The sequence below is a fragment of the Aptenodytes patagonicus genome, chromosome 6 (assembly GCF_965638725.1).
Source record: "Aptenodytes patagonicus chromosome 6, bAptPat1.pri.cur, whole genome shotgun sequence".
In the NCBI taxonomy this organism is placed as follows: Eukaryota; Metazoa; Chordata; class Aves; order Sphenisciformes; family Spheniscidae; genus Aptenodytes; species Aptenodytes patagonicus.
The window spans coordinates 37,746,692-37,768,186 of NC_134954.1; the positions used below are offsets into that span (position 1 = coordinate 37,746,692).

The 21,495-nt window shown below is 38.1% G+C and overlaps 1 protein-coding gene across 5 annotated transcripts in view; it reads right to left on the reverse strand.

Annotated features, from left to right (window-relative positions):
• Positions 1 to 11,103: 11,103 nt before the first annotated feature.
• NCKAP1 (NCK associated protein 1) overlaps positions 11,104 to 21,495 on the reverse strand; it is a 61,799-nt gene continuing 51,407 nt past the window's right edge. For all 5 annotated transcript variants that reach the window (XM_076342162.1, XM_076342161.1, XM_076342164.1 and 2 more), the window contains 5 exons: positions 21,255 to 21,348; positions 19,510 to 19,626; positions 15,546 to 15,655; positions 12,790 to 12,879; positions 11,104 to 12,175 (listed from right to left, as the gene is read on the reverse strand). In XM_076342162.1, the coding sequence (XP_076198277.1) occupies positions 12,059 to 12,175; positions 12,790 to 12,879; positions 15,546 to 15,655; positions 19,510 to 19,626; positions 21,255 to 21,348 (528 nt within the window). In that variant the 3' untranslated portion in view covers positions 11,104 to 12,058. The remainder of the gene's footprint in view (positions 12,176 to 12,789; positions 12,880 to 15,545; positions 15,656 to 19,509; positions 19,627 to 21,254; positions 21,349 to 21,495) is intronic.

The following is a 21,495-nucleotide window of genomic DNA, read 5'->3' on the forward strand; positions in this document are numbered from 1 at the left end:
GATTTAGGAAGAAAACAAAATCTCTTTCTACAGCTTCATCAACAAGGGCAACATTAAACCTTTCGGGGTGGGTGGTGACAATAATCGGATTCCTAATCTTGTACAACTCCAAAAGGGGTTAGTCAAATTATTGTATTATCATTACATCAGCTCGGTGTCATGTATGACTATCAGGAATTTCTTAATAAACGCGTGCCCAGGCAGCGGTCTGGGATCATCAGCACTGCCTGCCCGTGAGTTTCCTGGTGGGCTTTGAGGGTACAGACCTGGAAATTTAAAGAAAAATATTACAAGCCCATAGTATCACACAAAGTCACTTCCTAGAATAAGTAAGCCCTCAGTGGGGCTGAGGCCTAAGGCGAGGATTTGCCCCTGGAGTAGCTCATACGAAAATTACAGAAAAAGTTTATTATTGTTATTACACGCAAGAATCACGGTAACCCACAACAGTGCAAAACGCAGCCTGAGGCCAAACTGCCCTCAGTTACTCATCTATAACCCCATTAAAAAAACCCCAAACAAAACCTCAGTGGCCTCGCAGTGCCGCGAGGGTGAATTTCAGCGGGAGGTGGCTGGATAACCCTCCCAGCTCTGGGGATGGCAGAGTGGCTTTATTTGGGTGCAGAAATGTAGCAGCATGATGAGAGCTGCAAAGAACATGAAAAGGGATTGAGGGCTTTGTTCCTGCACACTTCCCCAAAAGGAAGCTGAGTAAGGAACTGCTTCCAGACGGCTGGCATTAATTTATTCCTTTGTTGGTTCTTTCCTTACGCAGTGTCTATTCCCCCCTGCCCTGGCTTGTTTTTCTCTCGTGGGAGTCAGATAAACAGCAACGAGCTTAAGAAGCAAGAGCTGGCTTTCTGAGATGCTCTGACGTCCCGCTCAGCTGTTAGAACTGTACATTAGCAAAACTTCGTGGCTTAAAATAGGTGAATGTATATATTTTAAGTTTAAGCTGGAAGAACTAAATGACTGAATAGAAGTTTTACCTTATTAAAAATAAAATTGAAATTTGAAGCCTTCTTTGCAACAGTAAGAAATGCACAGGGGTTTGGCCAAGACGAACGGGTTGTAGCCAAGGCACTCCCGAGTGCATTTGTTAGCATCAGTTCTATCCTCAAGTGCTATAGTCTCCCTTTAGGTATGTAAAACATCCCCATATATACATCCCAGCAGCTTACCTCTATGAGGCAGGGGATGTTTAGAGGCCAGAGGAGACACAGGGAGGACGAGAGCCCAGCTCAAACCGGGTAGCATCTTCTCTGGCTTGGGGCAGTGTTCAGCAGATCAACAAGTCTGTACTTACATTTCTGAGAGGAATGATATTAAGTAGATATTGTGGATGCATATAACTCTATAGTTTGTTACGACCTGTTGAGAAATGAGTACGTGTCTAAAACGAACAAGGAAGAGGTGAAATTCAGAAAGGGAAAATTAAAGCAAAGATCAGGAAAAAAAATGCGGAACAGATGTCATTTTTCCTGGTCTAACAACTACCCTGATGATGAAGGGCCCATGTTGCATGGCACATTTATATTTTAGATACCATAAACCCCATTGGCACTGTAGGGAACAGCTTGCGTTAGGCTGCAAGCTCTAGGTGACATTATTATAAGTCACCTTTTCCCTTTCAGTTTGCATGTTCTGCCAGACCCTTCAGACCAGCAACCTGCGGCAGTGTTCAGAGAAGACGCAAGCCCATCCTCTGCTTGGTGGGCTTCCCATCGTCTTACTGGTTCAGGCTGCCCAAGTGCCCCGTGGGCTGCTGTTTGTAAACGAGGTACTATGTTTTATGGTCTGCTCCTGCCCATTCCAACCGAAAAAAAGTGCAAGCATGACCATATCTATTCAGGCTGTTCCTAAGAAGAAAACTGGCTGAGATAAAAATACTTCTTCAGAACAGGTTTTTGCTTTCCTGAACCTTTCTGTAGCAATCTCAGGATTACATACAATTTAATTTGCTTACATATACTGCCTTAAAAAAACAAACACAAAATCACAAACCAAAAACGATGAAGAAACTCACCAAAAACAAACCCCTAAAATACTTCTTACACGGCTGTTACTAAAACCATAAAACCATTGACTTAGAGAGTCATAAAAATGGGATTTATTGTACATTTCCTGTTCCAGCCTTGTTTCAGTTCCTTCAGGTAGACAAAACACAGGGGACTATTTACTTATTTTAATAATCTTTCAAGCCTCTACATAGATGACTTGGAAGTAGCAAGGAAGAAGAAAAGGTTCTTTTAATGCAGTCTCTTTCAGACTTGTAATTTTTGGGGCTGTTTTTATGAGAGAGTTCATCAACAACTATCCCGTGCCCTCGGGGTCTGCATGCCTCCTAGAGTAAATTTTTTTCGTATTAATATTTGCTCACATTACCTGTCTTCTTGAGGTCCCAGCAAAAAAACCTGTTCACCCAGTGTTTTGCATCCTATGTTACTGGTAAAATTAAGAGTATGGCTAGGAAAATATGCCGCTTTATCTTTAAAGCCCCACTAACATGCATTTGAAAGACAACATTATGCCAATAGCAATTCTGTTTAATATTGCCTATCGTAGGCTTTCAATCTATTGACATAGACATACACTCATATGCACCTCCCCTGTAAGTCTCATTTTGCAGGGTGAATTTGTTTGCTGCTTGGGATTTTCGCAGATTTTTGTGGCCATGTCAGGGCTCACAGCTTCTCGATACTGAAGTTTCCTACCTGCAATGCTGATTTTCCACCTGGACATTGGAACTTGTATTGCTGTTCCTGCAGAAAAGCACAGCCAGATTTATTGCAAGCGATTTATTGCTTTTCAAAGCACTCAGCCATGCTGAAGAGACTTAGAGCAGAAGACAAAAAAGCTGAACCTCCTGACGTGCCTTTGCAATCCTCCTCTCACAATCCTCGCAGCTCATTTTAAGTGCAATAGTGGTGGATATATTGTGCAAATCTGAGCACAAGAGATGCCAGTGGAAAGAGAAATGCTCCCGTTTCTTGTTTAGCTGGAATTGTGACGTCCACAACTTTCCTCATCCCCGGGTTGTACACGCATTAAGTACACATTTGAGTAAAGCAACGGATGGAACTTCCATCTTTTCCTCTGGGAGAGCACATCTTCAATTCAGAGGCAATAAATGCTTTCTATCTATATTCTATAGCTGCTCAAATTCGCGACCACTGCACAAAACTAAAAATTAGTATCGGAGAACTTTTTATTGTTCCAAATCTTTAAAATCATCTAAGTATCATGTCCACTGTAATTCTCTTTTCTTTGTAAATGAATAGCCTAAAGCCTGTGATCACATTCAGAACGTTTTCACATTTCACAATACAGAAAAGCGGAAGTACTTCTTCTGATGTATCACCATACATACAGCTCTGTTTCCATTGAAGAGCTTCTATGAAGATATCTGAATGTTTTCACAGTCATGCAAGTTTATCACTAAAAGTATAGGAAAATAAGGCAAAAGCATCCGACAGGTACTTAAAACTAAGAAATGTGAGAAGAGCCTATTTTTCAGAGGCATTAAGAACAGAAATTTTGGCCCCAGTTCCACAAAGGTGCCCCTTCAGGTAACAGTACTGCGAGTGCTGTAAGACTACCATGTTTGTCTAAATACTTGCAAAATAATTTACATTGTGGAAAATACTAAGAAAACGGCAAAAGGGAGCTGAGCTGATCACACACCCAAAGCAGTCGGCTTGGATAGCACTTGGGCTTGCAGACTTAAGACTGGGAAAGCATTTGCCTGCGTTTCAGAGCAAAGTAGCTCCATTTTCATTCCATTCCACCGTTCCTCATCAGTCTGTGTTAATACAGCAATTCCCCAGTGCAGAGATGAGGAGCAACCATCTACAGCCACTTAACTGTACTGACTGAAACACAGTTAAGTGTCCTGAAGACAGTTCTTGCTCCGGTGGCAGAAACCTGCTGCTGCACCAGAGGGGACACCGGGGAAGATGCTCCTCTGCTTCACTTCCTGGCATACATATTTTTCTTTCTTTTTTTTTTTTTCTTAAACTATTGCTCAAGTATTTATGAATGCTAGATAGCCTCTGTGGTAGTATTATGTACAGACGTTCAATTTAAATATGCATTTAGTTCGTTATTCTAATGCGACAAATTGCTATACCTTATTACGATGACCATGCAGATAATGAAAAATACATCCTTCCCTCCCACTGTGGGCCATACTAGAGACACAACAGAATCCACTGAACCCTCTCTGAGTTATAATCGGCTCCAGATGGAGCGCTTAAGGCAAAAAACCCTGCAAAGCTCTCTAATACCATATACATTACGCAGCATTTCTAGTCTGGCCCCTGCAGAAATAACTTGAGATGCCTAGCTTAAAGGCCATAACCACTCAGAATTTAATTTTGTTAAACCATAAATTTACTATTTCAGATTTACAGCCTCTCCGGTTGCACAGCCCGAGTCTGCCTCTGCTCCCGCTTACCCAGATTTATTAGCAGCACCCAGCAGTATTAAGTACCAAAATCACACCCGTGCCTAAAAATAAGCCCTGCACAAACAGCTGAGTTTTACAGTAACAGCCTAATATAGCCAGGTGCTGAAACTCAGACTCACCGCTGATTTCAGTGGGAGCTGATTGGGTTTGACATGCCCTAGGATCAAGTATTACCTATAAATAGAAGCCAACACAGTTCGTGTGTGTTTTACTCATGTTTTTAGCAATTACTGGTGGGATCACAAAGGGCTCTGTATGGGAACCTCAGCAAGTTTAGGAAAAGAAACATCACCTTTCCTGAGAGCATTTACTAACACACCTGCGAGCCACACAAACAGCAGATGCTCTAGAAAGCCGAAATCTATGACATCTAATCCTGTAAAAGCAATTTCATTTTAAGAAGTCAACCCACGCACACAGACGTTTTTAACTCTACCGGGTTAAGATTCCCAGCTGCCTTACGCGTGCGCCTCGATTGCACCCTTGCTCCATCAGACCCCTTACAGCAGTAAGCATGCACAGCCGACGATGCTTTCCAGATGAGTAGCTCTGTGATGCCTATTTTTAACTTCACAACTCAGTTTCTTGTCCCAGTTCTGACTTACTGAAAAGCTTTAAAATCAGGCAGTTGCTGAGGCTGCAGCCGCTGCTGTGACTTCGCGAGGGTGTTCATGTTTTGCCACTTTATTTTTACTTCTGTGAGAGATAGTAATGAAGGTAAAAAATAGGTATAGAAAGATTCACAAAAATTAAGGAAGAACTGGTGGTCTATAAGCACAAATACCACAACGTTACTTAAGTGTGAAGCCATTACCCAATAACATAATCCACAGCCTAGCCTAAAGCAAGTGCCCAGTCTCTTCGAAAAATCTTGTTTTTCTGCGGAACCCTTTCCTTGCTCACCGGATCTTTTAGCCCTTTGCTGCAGTCCACAGCATTCAGTATGTCCGGTGATTTACAATCACTTCAAAGTAGGCACTGGGCCATGCTAAAGTTCTTCCCCCCCAAAAAAAAGTGATTTGGGGGATATTTGGGGAACTTTGGGACTTTCAGATCATAGTTCTTAATCCCACACATACTTTGGTGGTGGCAGAAGAAAAATCACGCCCAGGAAATTATTAACAAGTTTATCTTCCTCCAGCTCCCTGATATAAAGAATGTTTTTTTAACCAAAAAATTGGAGGAAAAAAAAAGGAAAAAAAGGTGAAATAATGGGATGACAGTGTTGATTACTAAGTGTTTTACAGTTGCTTTACTTCTCTACTCAACAAACTTCCATAGCTCAACTAATACCAAGGGAAAAAGCTAGTGGCATTTTTCCAGAAAATATTTACAGGTTTTAATATTAATAGGTTTTAAGTGTGGCCATTTCACTATCCCTCCCCTAGCATTTCTTTCACAAGATCCATAAAACTAACCTCCCAACAAGCTTTTCTCAGGCTAGTTTTTGGTGTTTTATTTTTCTCCGCACATTTATAGATTGTTCATACAACAATGCTGCTTTTTTCCTCTCCTCAAAGCCACAGGCTTGCTCACTAAAATTGGAAACACAAATCCTTTTTTAGCAGTATAGCTCACAAGCATACACACAAATACTAACTGGACAGGAATAAACTTGATCAAGGTTTTGTGACTTAGAAGAGGTTGAGTATTTTACCTGCTCACTAAGGACTAAATACCCAGTGAGCCCGTCCTCTGTTCACAGGGCTGTCAGTCACCATGCTGGAATCATTAGAATACAAGTTTAGAAAGAGATGTTTTCCAGTACGACAGGATTTTTTATTGGTAGCTTTCCTTAGGGAGAAGGCAGCAGGGGTTTCATCTGCTTTGCATCTCAGCTCCAATGCTTTTGCAGACTACCCACACCCTCACAGCCCCGTCCCACTTAAATCAAGCAGCGTATATGGTGGTTTTAAAACGGTCCTCAGTGGTTATCACTGGCTTTAATTTCATTCTCCCCCTTCACACTAGGGTCACCGAGTGCTTAACGGCACATAGACCTAGAAATTGAGGTCTGGGCATGTCAACGTTATGCCAGAGGCTGCGTCCTTACTTGCTGCTCTCCGTCCCCATCACCTACTTGCAAAATTACAATATTGAGGCACAACTTCTCTTTTTTGCTGCTTGGATCTTCTGCCAGTAACTAGGATTTTGAAAAGCTCTACGGTGATGTTGGTTTGAAATGCTCCAGGATCCTTCTTTAAAGGCATGGGATACCTACTGCAACTATGCTAAGTGTCAGCTCGACCACCAAAATCCACGGGACGGTGTTCATTTCCACCAGCTGAAGAGACACGTTTAAAACCAAATGAACTCTGATTCCACACACCCCTTAGCAAATGATTGTAACCACTTTCAACCGGCGCCTGTGCCACCATGGGTTTAGCCAGCAAACAGTTAGTATTATATGATAGAATTCAAATGCATTATTACTGCCTTGTTGCTATGGTTTCCCTCTGAGCTTTTACTAGATAAAAGTTGACATATTTTCTTGGCATTCAAACAAAAATCGTTATGAAAATAGTGGTGCAATTATTTCCCTAATAAAGTTACCTCTAAAGCAAGTGTCACAGGCTCAGCCCGTTTTCTCAGCTGCTTTTCAGCAGTGCTTTTTCAAGTGCTTTGTTATCCAAAGTAATAAACTGCCAAGATGAAATCTTTCACTTACCTGATCTCATTGTAACACTGAACATCATTCCTGACATCTTCCACTTTAAAGACATAAATGGAACTGAATCCAAATGGCACAGACCATCTTTAGCGTTTCACTGTAACAGGCATGAGAGAGATGTTCCTATCCAGTTCTGCTGGCTCGGTCTTGGCAAACACATGCTCATACTGAAATGCCTCGAAGTTTTACACTTTCAAGCATCCTTTATTTACAAATGATCCTAAAGCTGGACAAGCTTGCTTCATGTACAGAGTGGAAAACAGAGGACACCTCAGTTGAAATTTTTAAATGCAATTCTGAAGTCTGAGAGATACAATCTAGATTTAATCCATGAAGTGTCAAGTAAGACTTCAGAGTTACATACTGGACTCAGAGTCACTGAGCAACGACTTTCCCAACTTCTCTGAGCACTCTGTGATCACCACTTTCAACTCCCCTCTTACCTCCCTTTTCTTTTCACTCTTTTGTATCACCATAATTAGCATAAGATTAATTTACAGTGCATGCTTAGTTTTACTTCTCTTTCCTTTGTGTGCCTATGCAAGGAATGGTTTCATTGTTGTTGCTATTGTGTCCTTTCTATTATTAAAAAGATTATCGTTTAATTTGTATTCAGAAATAATACTGCTCTTGCCAAATGCAAGTCTTCCGTTCTCTGCACTGGCTGCCCATCGAGTTTACCTCAAATTTAGCCAAACTCAAAGGCTAGTGACAAGGGCAGGGAGGGCAAAGGCAGAAGAGTTTGCAGGTAACCTGCGATAATGCCTTCCCCATCTTCCGCTCGCAACCTGAAGTGAGTACTAACAACATATGAAATTATGTTGTTAATGGACGATGAACTGGATTTACTAGCATCAGGGTTTTAAACATTCAGCTGTAATAGCTTTGCAGCTTGCATCTGTACTCACACAGGTGTCAGTATAATCTTTTTATTATTTACCTTCATTATTTGTGAGAAGGCACTTTTTGATTACTATTATCATGAACAAGGCAATAGCCTGAAAGTCTACACAAGAAACTATTCAAATCCCCTTGCTTTACGCTAAGCTCAACATACGCTTTTCATTCTGATTTTAATACCAACATTTGCTATTACTGAACTGTGTAAGACACACTGACGCTATCTCCAGTGAGCAGGTCGTTTTGACCTAGTAGTACTAGAAACAGCATGACTAATAGCAAATTAGATATGGTTTTGGACACAGGTCAGGGGGCCATTTTGATTTTGTTATGTGTTAGTACAAATATTTACAGACTTTATAACATGACGAATAGCAAAAGCATACAAGGAGTGATCAATTCAAGTAAAAAACTTCTGTTATTTCAGGGGAAGATTTACCTTTATCATAAAAACGATTCAAAAAATTGCACTTAAAGAAAAAAATAGGCAGAACTTCAGTATTTTGAAAACTGGTTATTTGACAACACTGAAAACGGTGGTCCTCAACCATGAAACCAAATCAAATGTGTGTAACTGTCATTTAAATTACCTTGCTTTGCACAGCCAGCCGTGTCAGTGTTTCAGGGCTAGCCACAAGGATTGAAATGTATTCATACCAGTTTCCCTGTATTCATACCAGCCAAGTTTAGCAGTGACTATAACTAAAATAAATTACTTCTATAGTATCCAAAATGTATTATGGAGTTAAAAGAGGCTTGAATTTGAATATGAAAACAAGTTGAAACCTATGTCTAAAAAACTCTTTTATTGATTCAACAAGATAACTGGCTACACCTATAAACCTAGCTTTGAGTTTGGTTCAGCTTGACGGAGCGGTTCACCAAAAAAATGTTACAGCATTAGTTCAGACATACCCGAACTTACAGAATTTATAATAGTTACTGGTAAGTAACTGAGAGCTCACTCTTTAGTATGAGTCACAGTGCTGAATCCCAGGACCAGGGAAACTTTTGGCAAAAATACAGTTTAGAGGCAAGGCATATTTACATATGGTCGAGAATTCTTGAATCTGGAATGAGTAAGCTCTGAAGTCATACAAGCCCATGATGACCTGCTGAAGAAGGCTCATATCTTTCCTCAAATCACCGGCCTCATTTCAACATTTTCTGGGGAGAATGCCATTCTCCAGTGCATCAAAACTAGTATACTCCAAGTGTCAAGTTTGGTTACCAATTCCTTTTCCTATCTAGAAAACAAATTGCTACAGCAAAAAAGGATTAACAGTAGCTCTTGTTTTCAATGGTAATCTTTTGTCCTGATGGACACGTCTTTTTAAATTATAAAAATAGTTTTCTGGGCAGCAACAGGACATTCTTCTTCCATGCTCTTTCTCACATGGGGCAGAGCCCTCCCCCGTGAGTTAGACACTTGATCCAAACTGGCTGCATATGGGACCAGCTCAGTCATCTGTGCTTCGTGCTCCAGGAATTACAAACATATCTGGAAATGCACAAAAGGCCACCTGAGATGACTCAATATACAATGTCAACAGTTGAACTTACTAAGTTGTGGACATGGTGTTGCCAGCTCCAGAGGAAGAATTCCTTCTCTACCTTCTTCCCCAACAAACTTGGTTTGACAGGCTTATTACGGTTTGTGTAGGGCATGGACACAGGTTGCCTTGAGGACTATGCTTGATGTGCTCTGCCTTCCACAAGCAGGCTGAACCCTAAATAGCTTTGTGGTAGCTCAGCTGAAACCAGAAATAATAGAAATACAGCAAGCAAGAACAAAGCAAGGACACCCTCCCACCCCCACCCAGAAAGCCTCCAAAGCCCAACCGATACGTGGATGAGTCCACGTAATTCTTCCCCAATTTTCCCGTTCTTCGGTTTGGTTCTGAGCTTGCTCTGAGCTCTTGCAGGCAGGGTAGTTAAAAAGGCATCATCTCAGGCATTTGTGTGCCGGACGGTACAGCACAATCATGTAAGGGCTCCCACAGAAACTACTGAGTCTAAAAGGTTCATGGCTAAATCTAATCTGACTGCGTCAGAAGTAGCTTCTTGCAGAGATACTGCACTCGTCATCTGTTTGTCAGAGATTACCTATTTTCTAGGCCTAGTTCAGTAACACCTCAGACAGTGGAAAGCTGACAGGGATCCGAGGTAAACAACCGAGTACAAGTGCTTTGTACCTAAAAAGATTAAAGTCACAAAACAGGTCATTTCTTAAACTTGAGTTTTTCAAGAGTCAGTCTTGAAAATAGGCATTATTTTTCCACAAAAGGCTACATTACAATCAAAATCTTAATTAAAATCAAGACATTTAAACGTATTAGATTATAAATATTACAGAATAGAACTCTTAAGTCTCGCATTCGACTTAACTTCTTTATGAACAAACTTATTCGTTATGGTACTACGTTATCAATTTAAAAACAGTTCCATGGTTATAACATAAAATGCATAATTAGGAAAAATATAGATGTACTGTCTTACTTCCTTAGGACAATTTTATTCCAGTACTTTTTTCCTCTGGACAGAGGAAGCTATTGTAACTGAGCACAGAGCAGCTCTTTCATAATAGGAAAAGTTACCAGCATGCACATAAGTTGCATCAAGAACAGGGGCTCTATACAATGTCCAGAGCCTGTTGAGAAACACATAGCTTTTATATGCTGTGGATTAAAGAGCACAACCATCTGGTCAGCTTTCAGGCTAAATGAGCTGATGCTATCCTGCATGCCAATTTGCACGATTGATAAAAAAGGCCTATTATACATCTGTCTCAGTAATGGCTGATGTTACCGTTTTAGCAACACTCTCCTGTTTTATAATTATTTCAAGTTTTATACTTTAACAATACACTTATTTCTATGGGTACAACTGGCATCGCTACGTACTATATAAATGCTTTTCTTGCTTTATCATGTAAAATTAAGATTTAAAGGATAATGGCACTAAACTGACACTTTTTACCTTGTTTTTAATTTCTTCTTCCAACTTTTTACAAGATTCACTATTGCAGAAGCCAAAAGGTGAAGGATTAAAAGAAGTCTTCACATAAAAGCTCTAAGGATTGATATTTAATGAACTGTGAGATGTAAATCAATGCACAACAGCACAGTTTAAGCTTAAAATACTAGGATAACATTTATATTAAAAATAATTCACCTACAGATAATACAGTCTAGTGTTTATTGTATGTTATGGAAGGTACACTTGAATTTCAAAAATTTAAAACATATAAAAAGTGGTTAAGGGCTAACATTTTATCAACATGTGATAAATGTGTAAGAATGTTTATTATACAGCAGGGTACAATGGTAGTGTTAATGCCAACAGGGCACCACAGAAGTTAGTTTAAAAAAAATTTCCACTATGCTTTATACAAACAACACCACTTGCTGTTGTTTAAGAATATCGGGAGAGGTTTGCTGTCTGAAGGATAAGCAGTCCTATAACATTTTTAATGTTAGATAGTGTCACAGTATGTAGATTGGTGAATGTTTCAAAATAAAACTAGAAATGCTGTAATTACTTCACAGAAATGCACATCCAATATTTGTTTTCAATAAGAACAATAGGTACAAGATTATAACTCTCCCTATATGAAATAATTTACACACAGATGAAAGCTACACTATCTAAAATAATCACTAAATACATTTTTCTTCTGGGAAATAAACAAGCAATTTTTGTTTTGCATGTTCAATATCAAAAAACATATAGCAGAAGTAGTATTTTTTAAACATAACTGATGCTCTAAAGTAAAAAAAAAAAAAAAAGGAAGAAATGAGAAAAAAGATTTTCCATGAATGTGCAACCTAAAATCAACCAAGCTTATATTGTAGTACAACCATATTAAGAAACCACTGATCAGAAATACAACTTTATGGAAAAAGTTTATAATCCACAAAACTGTTCATCAGGCCATAAAGTAAAATAGCTCCACAGTTTACAGATAAAACTGAGGCCACATAGATGCGTGCTATGTCTTATCTCCAGTAAGTAGATACTTAGGCAGAGGATGTGACACTTTGTTTGTAGACAGCATGGTATGCATTTCTCAGCAAGACGTAAGGGAAACAAGACTCCAAGAGATCCATTGTCAGGAATGGAGACTCCTGCACAATCTGAAAAATACCAGAAACACAAGGTTTTGCAGAACACCTTCTACTGGCTGCTGCTGCTAATCTATTTCATGGAGATACTTCTGGTCTGCACCACACCACCACTCGCATATTTCATAGCAAAAAGTAATAATACAAAGTTTAGACATCGGGGAGAAACACATTACTATAAACTCACTGCTTCTCAAAGCTAGTCATACAGCTTTCCTATACTTGTAGTCATATAGCACTCCTGCCACTTCCAAAAGACACAGAATACTGCAAGGAGAACCTCTTAGCAGAGAGGATTTCCCCCCCCACTCTGAACAGTACTTCTTTAAAGTGAAATTTCCTTTTAGTATCGCATGAACTAAGTGAACAATTAAAACGATCTGAACAATGTGATACAATGTTGTAGGCAACAAAGGACAATGATAAAAATGTGTGTGTGTGTTTGTGTTGGGGGAATGAAAAAAAATTAATTCCCAACATTAGAATGCCAGGAAGAATGACATAAAAAATTATTTCCACTGGCTGATGAGCTGCAACACCCAATGTGACACCCAAAACTCCCTTGCTGAATGACACATTGTGGAGCCTATTCCTTAAGTTAGTAACACAAATAGACAAAAGCTTACCATGTCTAGTAGTAGGTAAACAGATTCTCTGTTCCTTGTAGTAGTTTTGTCCGTCTCCTGGCCAATCTTCAGTAGACTAGACGATGCAAGCTACATAAAATGAGTATTTCAAAGCAATAAATAAAACAATGCATTGATCGGCTTCTGCTATTTCGCTATACACACACACAAAACCTTTCTGAAAAAATCAGTATCCTAGCCAATGGACACTGTGTTGTACTAGTAACTACAAAGGTAAGTTAAGTAATCCTGAGCACATGAATCATCACTGGGCTTTAGTCTCAGGGAGCCATTTTTGTTTATTTCTAGTAGTGTTTAATAAGTGATATGTGATATTTTAATACAAAAAGTGAATTCATTTATTGCAAAGAACTTTTAGTTGTAATCCTTGGTTGACCATTATAACAGTCTACTGAAATCAATGACAGAACTCCCATAGGATCAAGATCCCACTTTCTCTGTCCTTCCCAATACATATGTAACTTACTGCATTTTTGTAAGATTTAAAGTGATTGAGGTTTCTATCGTTTGAAGTTATACCCATTTTGCAATAGACGAAAAAGTTGAGTTTTACTTCCTGAGCTGTATTTTTAATTGAAGAAATGTCATCCTAAATGTAAATGAATAATATTTTATCAGACCATGAGCAACCCTACAATACTAGTTTTAGAAGATATCCAGAAACTTCTAACATGGACTTAGATATTTACAAGCTCAGGATGACAGAACACAGTAAAATACTTAATTTGCAGATGCATTGATAACCCATGTTTTCATACGTTACAGAAATTTGAGAAGACCCCCCTTCAACTTTCAGATGTACAATCATCATTTCTGTCCTCACATCAAGCAATAGCAACGTGCCTAAACCACCTGTTTACCAGCAATGGATTTCAACTTAAAATACTAACTTTAAAAATCTAAATCAATATTCCTCTTGACCAAATTCTGTCATGAATCAACCTGTAATGTAAAGTGACTATGCATACTTCAAAAGAATCTTAGTACATACTAGGTTATTTAATACTGATGAGTAAGTTTTTTCCATATTTAATTAACTTTGACAGGAAAGCAGATCATCTCCAGCAGTATATTTTCTTCTTGAGAGAAATGTTTTTCTTTCAGGCTAACAGTAAGTGATATACAAAAGGTGTTAGAAAAGAAAGATTAACAAAATATCCGAACCATCAAGTCATGGTCTGTGCAGTAAAAGCAGTGGTCTGAAACCAGTTCGTAAACACTGAAAAAATGCAAACCTCATACCAAAAGTGTTTTTATCACATGAAACTATACTGGTTTCCTTCACTTGTCAAATGTATGCAACTTGACACAACCATTTCTCTTTCATCTTTTACAGCCAGCCGTTGCATTAGACAAGGTCAATGGCCAAAGGTTTTTTCTGTTTTACAAAACGCAATGAATTTCCAGAAGTGAAAGATCCTTCTAAGAAAAAAAAGAAAAATTGTTTCTGTAGACTTCTAGTTACAGAAAGTTACCATTATCTCACCCCCATAAGTGAGTAAGGCACCTAAAATAAGGGGAGGAAGGGATATTTTTTCACATTTCAAGGCCAAACAGCAAAAATCACGAATCACTCAAAATCAGTAGTAATTTTTAGAAATTAAAGTGAAGCTGCTGTTTTAGCCTTTAGTTTCCCTTCAAGTATTGACTAATTAAGAGCCACTTTAAAAATTCTGTTTCTACTTAAGCAGCGCACCAAAATGTATTTAAAGTGCATCACCACCACCTAAAGGCTTTTCATTTTTTTTTCTAAGCATCGCTAAGGATTTCAGAAGCTTTGATCTTCAACCTACGCTGAAGCATAAAAATCCCTCTTCCCAAATATCCCTGTAACATACCGCTATCAGACAGTTACTGTGCTTAAGAAGGGCAGACATTTCGAAAGGTACAACTCAAAAGCCACTCTGGAGTTACCTTCTTTGAAAAAGTAAAATAAACTAGAGAGTCCAACACATCATGGAAAAAGTCTGCTAGACAGAATCTTGACTCTATATGCATTGCACAGTTCTTTTTCCAGTCATGGGCCACACAATGTAGGAGATGGTATCTACTAAAATACTACGGATTATACTGAAAAAAAATTATGACACTTGTACTGATTTGCTGCTGTTACTTTCCAACATCACACAAAGCTGACTATTGCTAAAGGACTACTACTAAATTTAATCTACATATAGACTTGTCTTAACGATACGCTTTTTTCTCTTGTGCACCAAAACCAGATTTATATGAAATCAATTGCATTGCATCCCAAATTAATACTACATTTTCTACCTGAATTTGAAAATACTTCCTGAAGTCAACAGATACTTTTCTTGTTAAGGTACGAATTTTAACCTATTGCTAGACTTCAAAAAGTAACTTACCCACACGTGACCTTCTCCTAATCAAAATCACCACTGTATTATACAATAATATTAGTTTCTCTGCAATCTATTACTACAGGAAAATAAGTAACATTACAAGCATTATGAAGCAATATTGCAATTGGAATAGATGTTGGTTAATCAATACTCATCCATACTAATCTAAATGTTTATAGTATGCCCTTGTGATTAAGATTACTCATGGCTGATTGCCACTGTAAAGGTAACACTTGCAATGACAAACACCTTGATAATTTAATGACAGCAATGCGCAAGCAACACTATGTATCAAACGGATTGAGGGGCATTAGGGGGTGAGAGTTCCCCTCTTTTTAGAGGAGCTAGCTCTAGAAATGAAGTTATACATACAGCCAAAAATTCTTTAAGACGATCTTCAATGCTTCCCTTATGGATGGTAAACAAAGCTGCAGCAATCTGGTTGATAGCTTTTGCCAAGCAATGAATGTTGTTGCAATGCCCTAAACAAAAACATACACAAATTACCTCAGCATCACGTTTGAAAATTATATTTTCCAAAGAATACTTTGGAATACATCACCAAAGACTAAACAGACTTGTCACAATGAAAGATCAACTTTTAGCATCTTACACAACAGCAAAGTACTCTTTCACACTGAACTTGGTATCAGGGAAGCCACCAGAAATACAGATCTCCCTTCTGAATGCTGTAATGGCCACAACAACCTGACAAAGATCCCTGTGGCTTTTAGAAATAAGGAAAAAGAATATAGTAGAAGTTTATTTGGTTTCTACAAAACTTGAGAGTATTACCACTTGACTAGGCTAAAAAGACACGTGCAAGCAGGATTTTTTCAAGCTAATTGGCTGTCTTTCTCCCCTTTGTGTAAATGAACAAGTCGTCATGGCCGGACAGCATTCACCCAAGAGATCTACAGGAACTCAAGAACAAAACTGTCTAATTGCTAATTGCTGTACATAACATCTTGCCTAAAATTCACCCAGGCTTCAGAGGCCTGGAAGGTGATTAAATGACACCAGTTTTCAAAGAGAGCAGAAGAACTGTTCCTCAGTAAGCCTGGTATCTATTCTAGGCAAATTAAGTCAAATCTACCACTCTAAAACAAAATTAATAGACACCTGGGCAACTATCTTGGGAAAGTCCTACCATACGAAAAGGAGGTGGTCTCTGAAGGACTTAACAAGCATTCAAGCATGCAAACACTGCTGATTCTTACCAATTTTTTTTGACCATTGCTGAGCACTGAGCTCATTTTTTCATTCAGTCATTTATTGTAACTCCAAGATCATGCTTGAATAGCGAGGTCAACTAGACCCCATCACTCCACATGTGAAAAATTAACCTTTTTCCCCATGCGTATCACTGTTGTTACTTAAAATGCATTTTATCTGTCATTTTATTGCCCAATTTACTCAGCGTCATAATATCTATCTGCAGATCTTCACTCCTCTAATACCCTCAATAACTTCACATGATATGAAAATTTTCTCACCTCACTCTTCAGCCCCCCTTTTGGGTGTTCTGTGAATGTGCTGACTAGTAGGTCCCAGCAAAGATCCCTGTGGATCTCCACCAGCAGGCCCCCCGGAGTTGATACTCCTACTACATCTCCTATTTTTTAATGAAATATTGCTGCATGAATATGCTAGTCCAAAAAAGAATAATCACCACTTTTCTTGAACATCAGTCAAGAACATCTGTTCTGCTTAATTCTGCTGACTTAAGTTTATATTTGTTTTTGAACTGGCTTGATTTTTTGAAGTGACTTCATTTTTATGTCTGAGACTGTAGAAAAAGCATCAGCAAGGGAATTCAACTGACGAATTGTCCTCCAACCTGCGACAGGTTTCAAGTATTAGAAAAGGCTACGTCTCTTGCAGACTAGTGTTCTATTCTAGCCTCTAGACAACAAATGAGTCCTTTAGCCTGATATTTCACTAGCAGTTCAGGTTTCTTACCGGGAACAAAAGTAAAGGTCTGTTAAGAGTCTGGGCCTTTATCTGGAGCTAGTGGAAGAAACCGGCTTGATCTTGAAGTAGGCAGAGAGAACGCAGACATTGCTAAAGCTGTCCAAGAACTGTCTGTATTTGGGAGGTATGTCTTGCCAGATTAGAAAGCTGAAACTCCTTCAAATCTGTGACTTGTTGATGGATAAATTCAGGATTTGTCCAGGGAATTTACTTCATAAAAAGCAGCATTTATTAAGTTCTCATTCTGGAAATAGCATCTATATTAAGTGTCTAAAACCAGGTATTCTACAGTAAGGGCAGAACACAGGAAAAAGTAATATGCAAGGAAGGCAGGACTGACAAGGTCTATTCTGTTTGTTCAGTTATTTCTGTAGAGCGAACATATTTTATATATTCCTTTTGCCAGACTCTTTCTCTCAATAAAAAAGAGCCCACTCAGTAAAGAATTACATAATACAGAGGCCACATCTCAAAATCAGTAGCAACTCTTAATACAGGCTTTATTTAAGTTCTAGATGTAACTTCTCTCCAGTCACAGTTTTATGAGACCGTATTAACTGTACTTACTTTAAGAACCCACTTTGAAACTGACTGACTTCATGTTAAGAGTTACTGAATGTAAATGAAATCACAGAAACTGGAATATTTAAGCTACGTGATATAAAACAGGCAGAAGATAAGAATTATCTGTTGTTTCAGCCTGCTAAGAACCTGAGGACTAAGAGGGTCCTTGGAAGAGAGGGGAGTTTGAGGAAGGCAAACCCGCATGAGCTCTAACCTGCTGGAGAACCTCTAGCTAGCTTGACTGATGCTCTTAGAAATAAATTTGCAGAGGGGCGAATGTGAAAATACAATCACCGTTAAAAACTTTTAGTTCTGTCCCCCTGGCAAGTAGTATAAGTTTTGAGATTCTGCAGTAGGTAAGATGCTTTTGAAGGAGAAACTGGTAGCAGAAAGTGCTTCCAGAGGATTTCTTTTATGAAACTATAAACAAGTCATATTTAAGAAATGTGGTCTTAAACACACATAAGCAAGTTCATTTGGACTGAGTTAAGAGAACTTGCTTCTTTAACAAGCAAGTTACTAGCCGTGCCCCTTGCCAATCACATTTGATGTTCCCCGTTTTTGCCTATATTCTGAGATTTTCATTCGGCCATCATGACTTTGAAAAAGCTCACAAAAAGCCGTAGAAATACTGTAAGCGTACAGATAACATGAAACAACTCTGTGGGTTACAGATTATTCTCCCTCTTCATCAGAAAAAGCTGTTAGCTTTAAAATTCATAACTTTTCAAATACATGTTCAAGTTCTACTCATTGCATCAGAGATTTATCCAACTTTTTCACAATTGGCAAAAGGCTACACTATCTGTTTAAAATGAAACTGGAGTTAACAAATCCCTAATCTCTCAAAACTGAAGAAAACGTTGATTAACCCCATTTAAAACAAGAATCTCGGGTCTCTCAAAAAAAGTGATTTGCATACTACGCTAAGTGATAAAGGTGGCTTTCAGAATTTTTGGTCTTTTCCCGATACTTTAAATTTTCAGAAGTCAGTTTAGACATTCTTTGTGAGTTAAATTTTGACCAGGTTAAAAATAATGCAACTTTTAAAAAAATAGAAAACACACGCTGTACCCAATAAATGGATGCAGAATAAACATGGTCTTTTATGTAAGCCATGCTACACATCACAAAGGAAATAGCTTGAACAGCTGAAAGGTGACTTTTGTATGTGTTGGAACAGTTTTGTCAGTCATTTTTTTTTTCAACTTAATTTTGTCTGAAAGAGAACTTTTTTTTTGTGGATTACCTGCAAAGAATTTCCTCGAGGCAAAGGTTTTTATTTTTTTTTTTAAATAAGACAGTTGAACTACTGCATAGGATGTAATTCTGTTCACAGCTTACACCTTCCAGATTCTGTTTTCAAAATTTTTATGCTGTTCATGTTACTGAGCATATTAAATATAGAAAAGACACCTTGTATAAGTGGCCCAAAGCCAACGTAAAGATTACTAAAACATCTATACTATTACATAGTAAGTCTCACGCTAATTAATGTAGAATATATGCTCTAGCAATTCCACATATTGGCACAAGATTGCCCCCTACAGTATCTGAACTGCTCTTAAAATCTCAAGTAGAAGACTCATTTTTCATAGAAAGTAATCTCAAACAAGAGTTAAGTAAATGCTTTTTAAAGCAACTTTCAGAAGAACCTTCCTGGATTAGGGCTAACTGATTTTTAAATTTTAGTTACTTAAATGTTCACTATAAAATGTAAAACAAACGTATTCAGGAAACTACCAGGACTATTATGAAGAAAGCATTCACAGCAAATATTTAGCTGACTCTACATTACCTTCAATGGCGGGGCTATACTGAGACATCACATTACTAGCCAAAGTCGGCAAGGAGACTGCCACGAAGACCATGAGAAGGCAAGCAATTTTATATTCTTCTTCTGGACTAATGTTTTCTAAAAACAAAACCAAAGTTCTTTAATTAAAGAAGTAATCTTAAAATATTTCCTTTCAACTGCAGGTAGTTTAGAGTATAAAATGTTTGACCAAACTGAAATTTAAACCCAACAACAATAAACTTGTGAAAGGAGGAATATTATGGCAGCCTTGCCAAAAGACACAGGGTGGAGCTTCAAAATGTCCAGTTTGTTATCTACAAGAATGAAGGCAAGCCGCTGCCACTTTATCACTTCTAACCATTTAGTTACTAAGACTAATATGCTGAGCAGAATAGTATTTTTACATGCTGGTGTAGATCCAGTTATTGCTTTGAGGTGAGGAGAACTTCTCTTGCACTCTTCTTTTGATGAACAAACAGAAGGTGATGTGCGCTCACCTCAATTCACACTAAAACCTTGTGTTTTCAAAAATAGCAGCATCACCACACATTAGCATAAGATTAGTTTAAAAAAAAGTCAACAGTTGGTGAAATACAGTACTTGTATCTATAAAAACTGAATTACTAAAAGCAAAATACCACAAACTGCAAAGGTGAGAATCAAAATACAAGATCCTAACCAATCATGAAAATACACAGAAATTCCGTCTTGTTCACCCAGCTTCAACATTTCACAGCTGCGCCACAATGAAAATAATCTATTTAAAATGCCATTTCAGATACTAGCTATCTTCCAAAGATATACCTACGTATATTATACATATAATGTATATAAAACAAATAAACTTTTTTTTTTTAAGGGATACAAAGAAATTGTGCTTGACATTTAAGTTTGAATATTAAAATGCCCCTTGGAATTAGCTGTATTTTCCCTTCCCAAAATAACTACTATTAAAGCAAGAAAAAACAACTTAGGCAGCATTTAAAATATTCACGATCTGATTATAACATTAACTATCCATTACACACAGGCAAAAAAGCAATAAAGCGCTCAGCAAGGAAGACAGGGAACAAAGCTGAAGACTGTCAAAAAGCACTTAAGAGTCTTAATTCATGCCTTCGAACCTGCCAGAGTAAACAAAACTGAAAAGCTTAGACAGTGTTGCTTTAAAGCAAATAAGAGGAAGCACTTTACATGTTAGAACATTAACATGTTTATTTTACCATGTTTCCCCTTGTAAGCTTCATGTTAACACTTGTATAACACACCAGTAACACAATGTTGTGAAATTCATGAAGAGCATTCAGCTGGCATTTCAGCTCCTAATGCCTCTTACGTGACACAGATTTGTTAAAGATCTGTACAACAGCACTGATCGTGTCTGTAGTCGTTCACAATAGAGTCCTATTTTCATTGTCCTTAAATTACAGCAGTTTTCACCATTAGCTATTAAACTCCTTCAACATCTACTCGTTATCCTTTTCTAGGTCAACAAGTTAATTCATATGTGGTTGAAAAGACTCTCAAGCTAACACATCAGTAGGCAGCAGGCACAAATAATACATGTTCTTATGCTATTTATGAAGTTCATCGAAGGAATACAAAGGACCCAAGATATAAAAGTCTCCTCCTAGCACTTCAAACACTTCCATGCCTGGGTGCATTTATTTTTTTGCGCGCCCCCCCCCCCCCCTTTTTTTTTTTAAAAAAAAAACACTTGTAGTTTTTAAGTTGTAACTTCTTACCTGATTTTTGGGAAGACAGTGCTACAACCAAGGCAGGATCAATCTCACAAGGTAATCCAGCAGCTGATGACAGTTCATATACATTCATTGCCACCTGAGGACCAGAAGAAAGATAATTACAAAAAAGACAACATTGAATGCTTTTTGCATAAACATGATGAAGCACAGTTTTGCTGTCATGTTTAAAATGTTTATACTAGAGTCTGAGGCACTAAGGAATTTCAGAGACTTGGCTAAAACA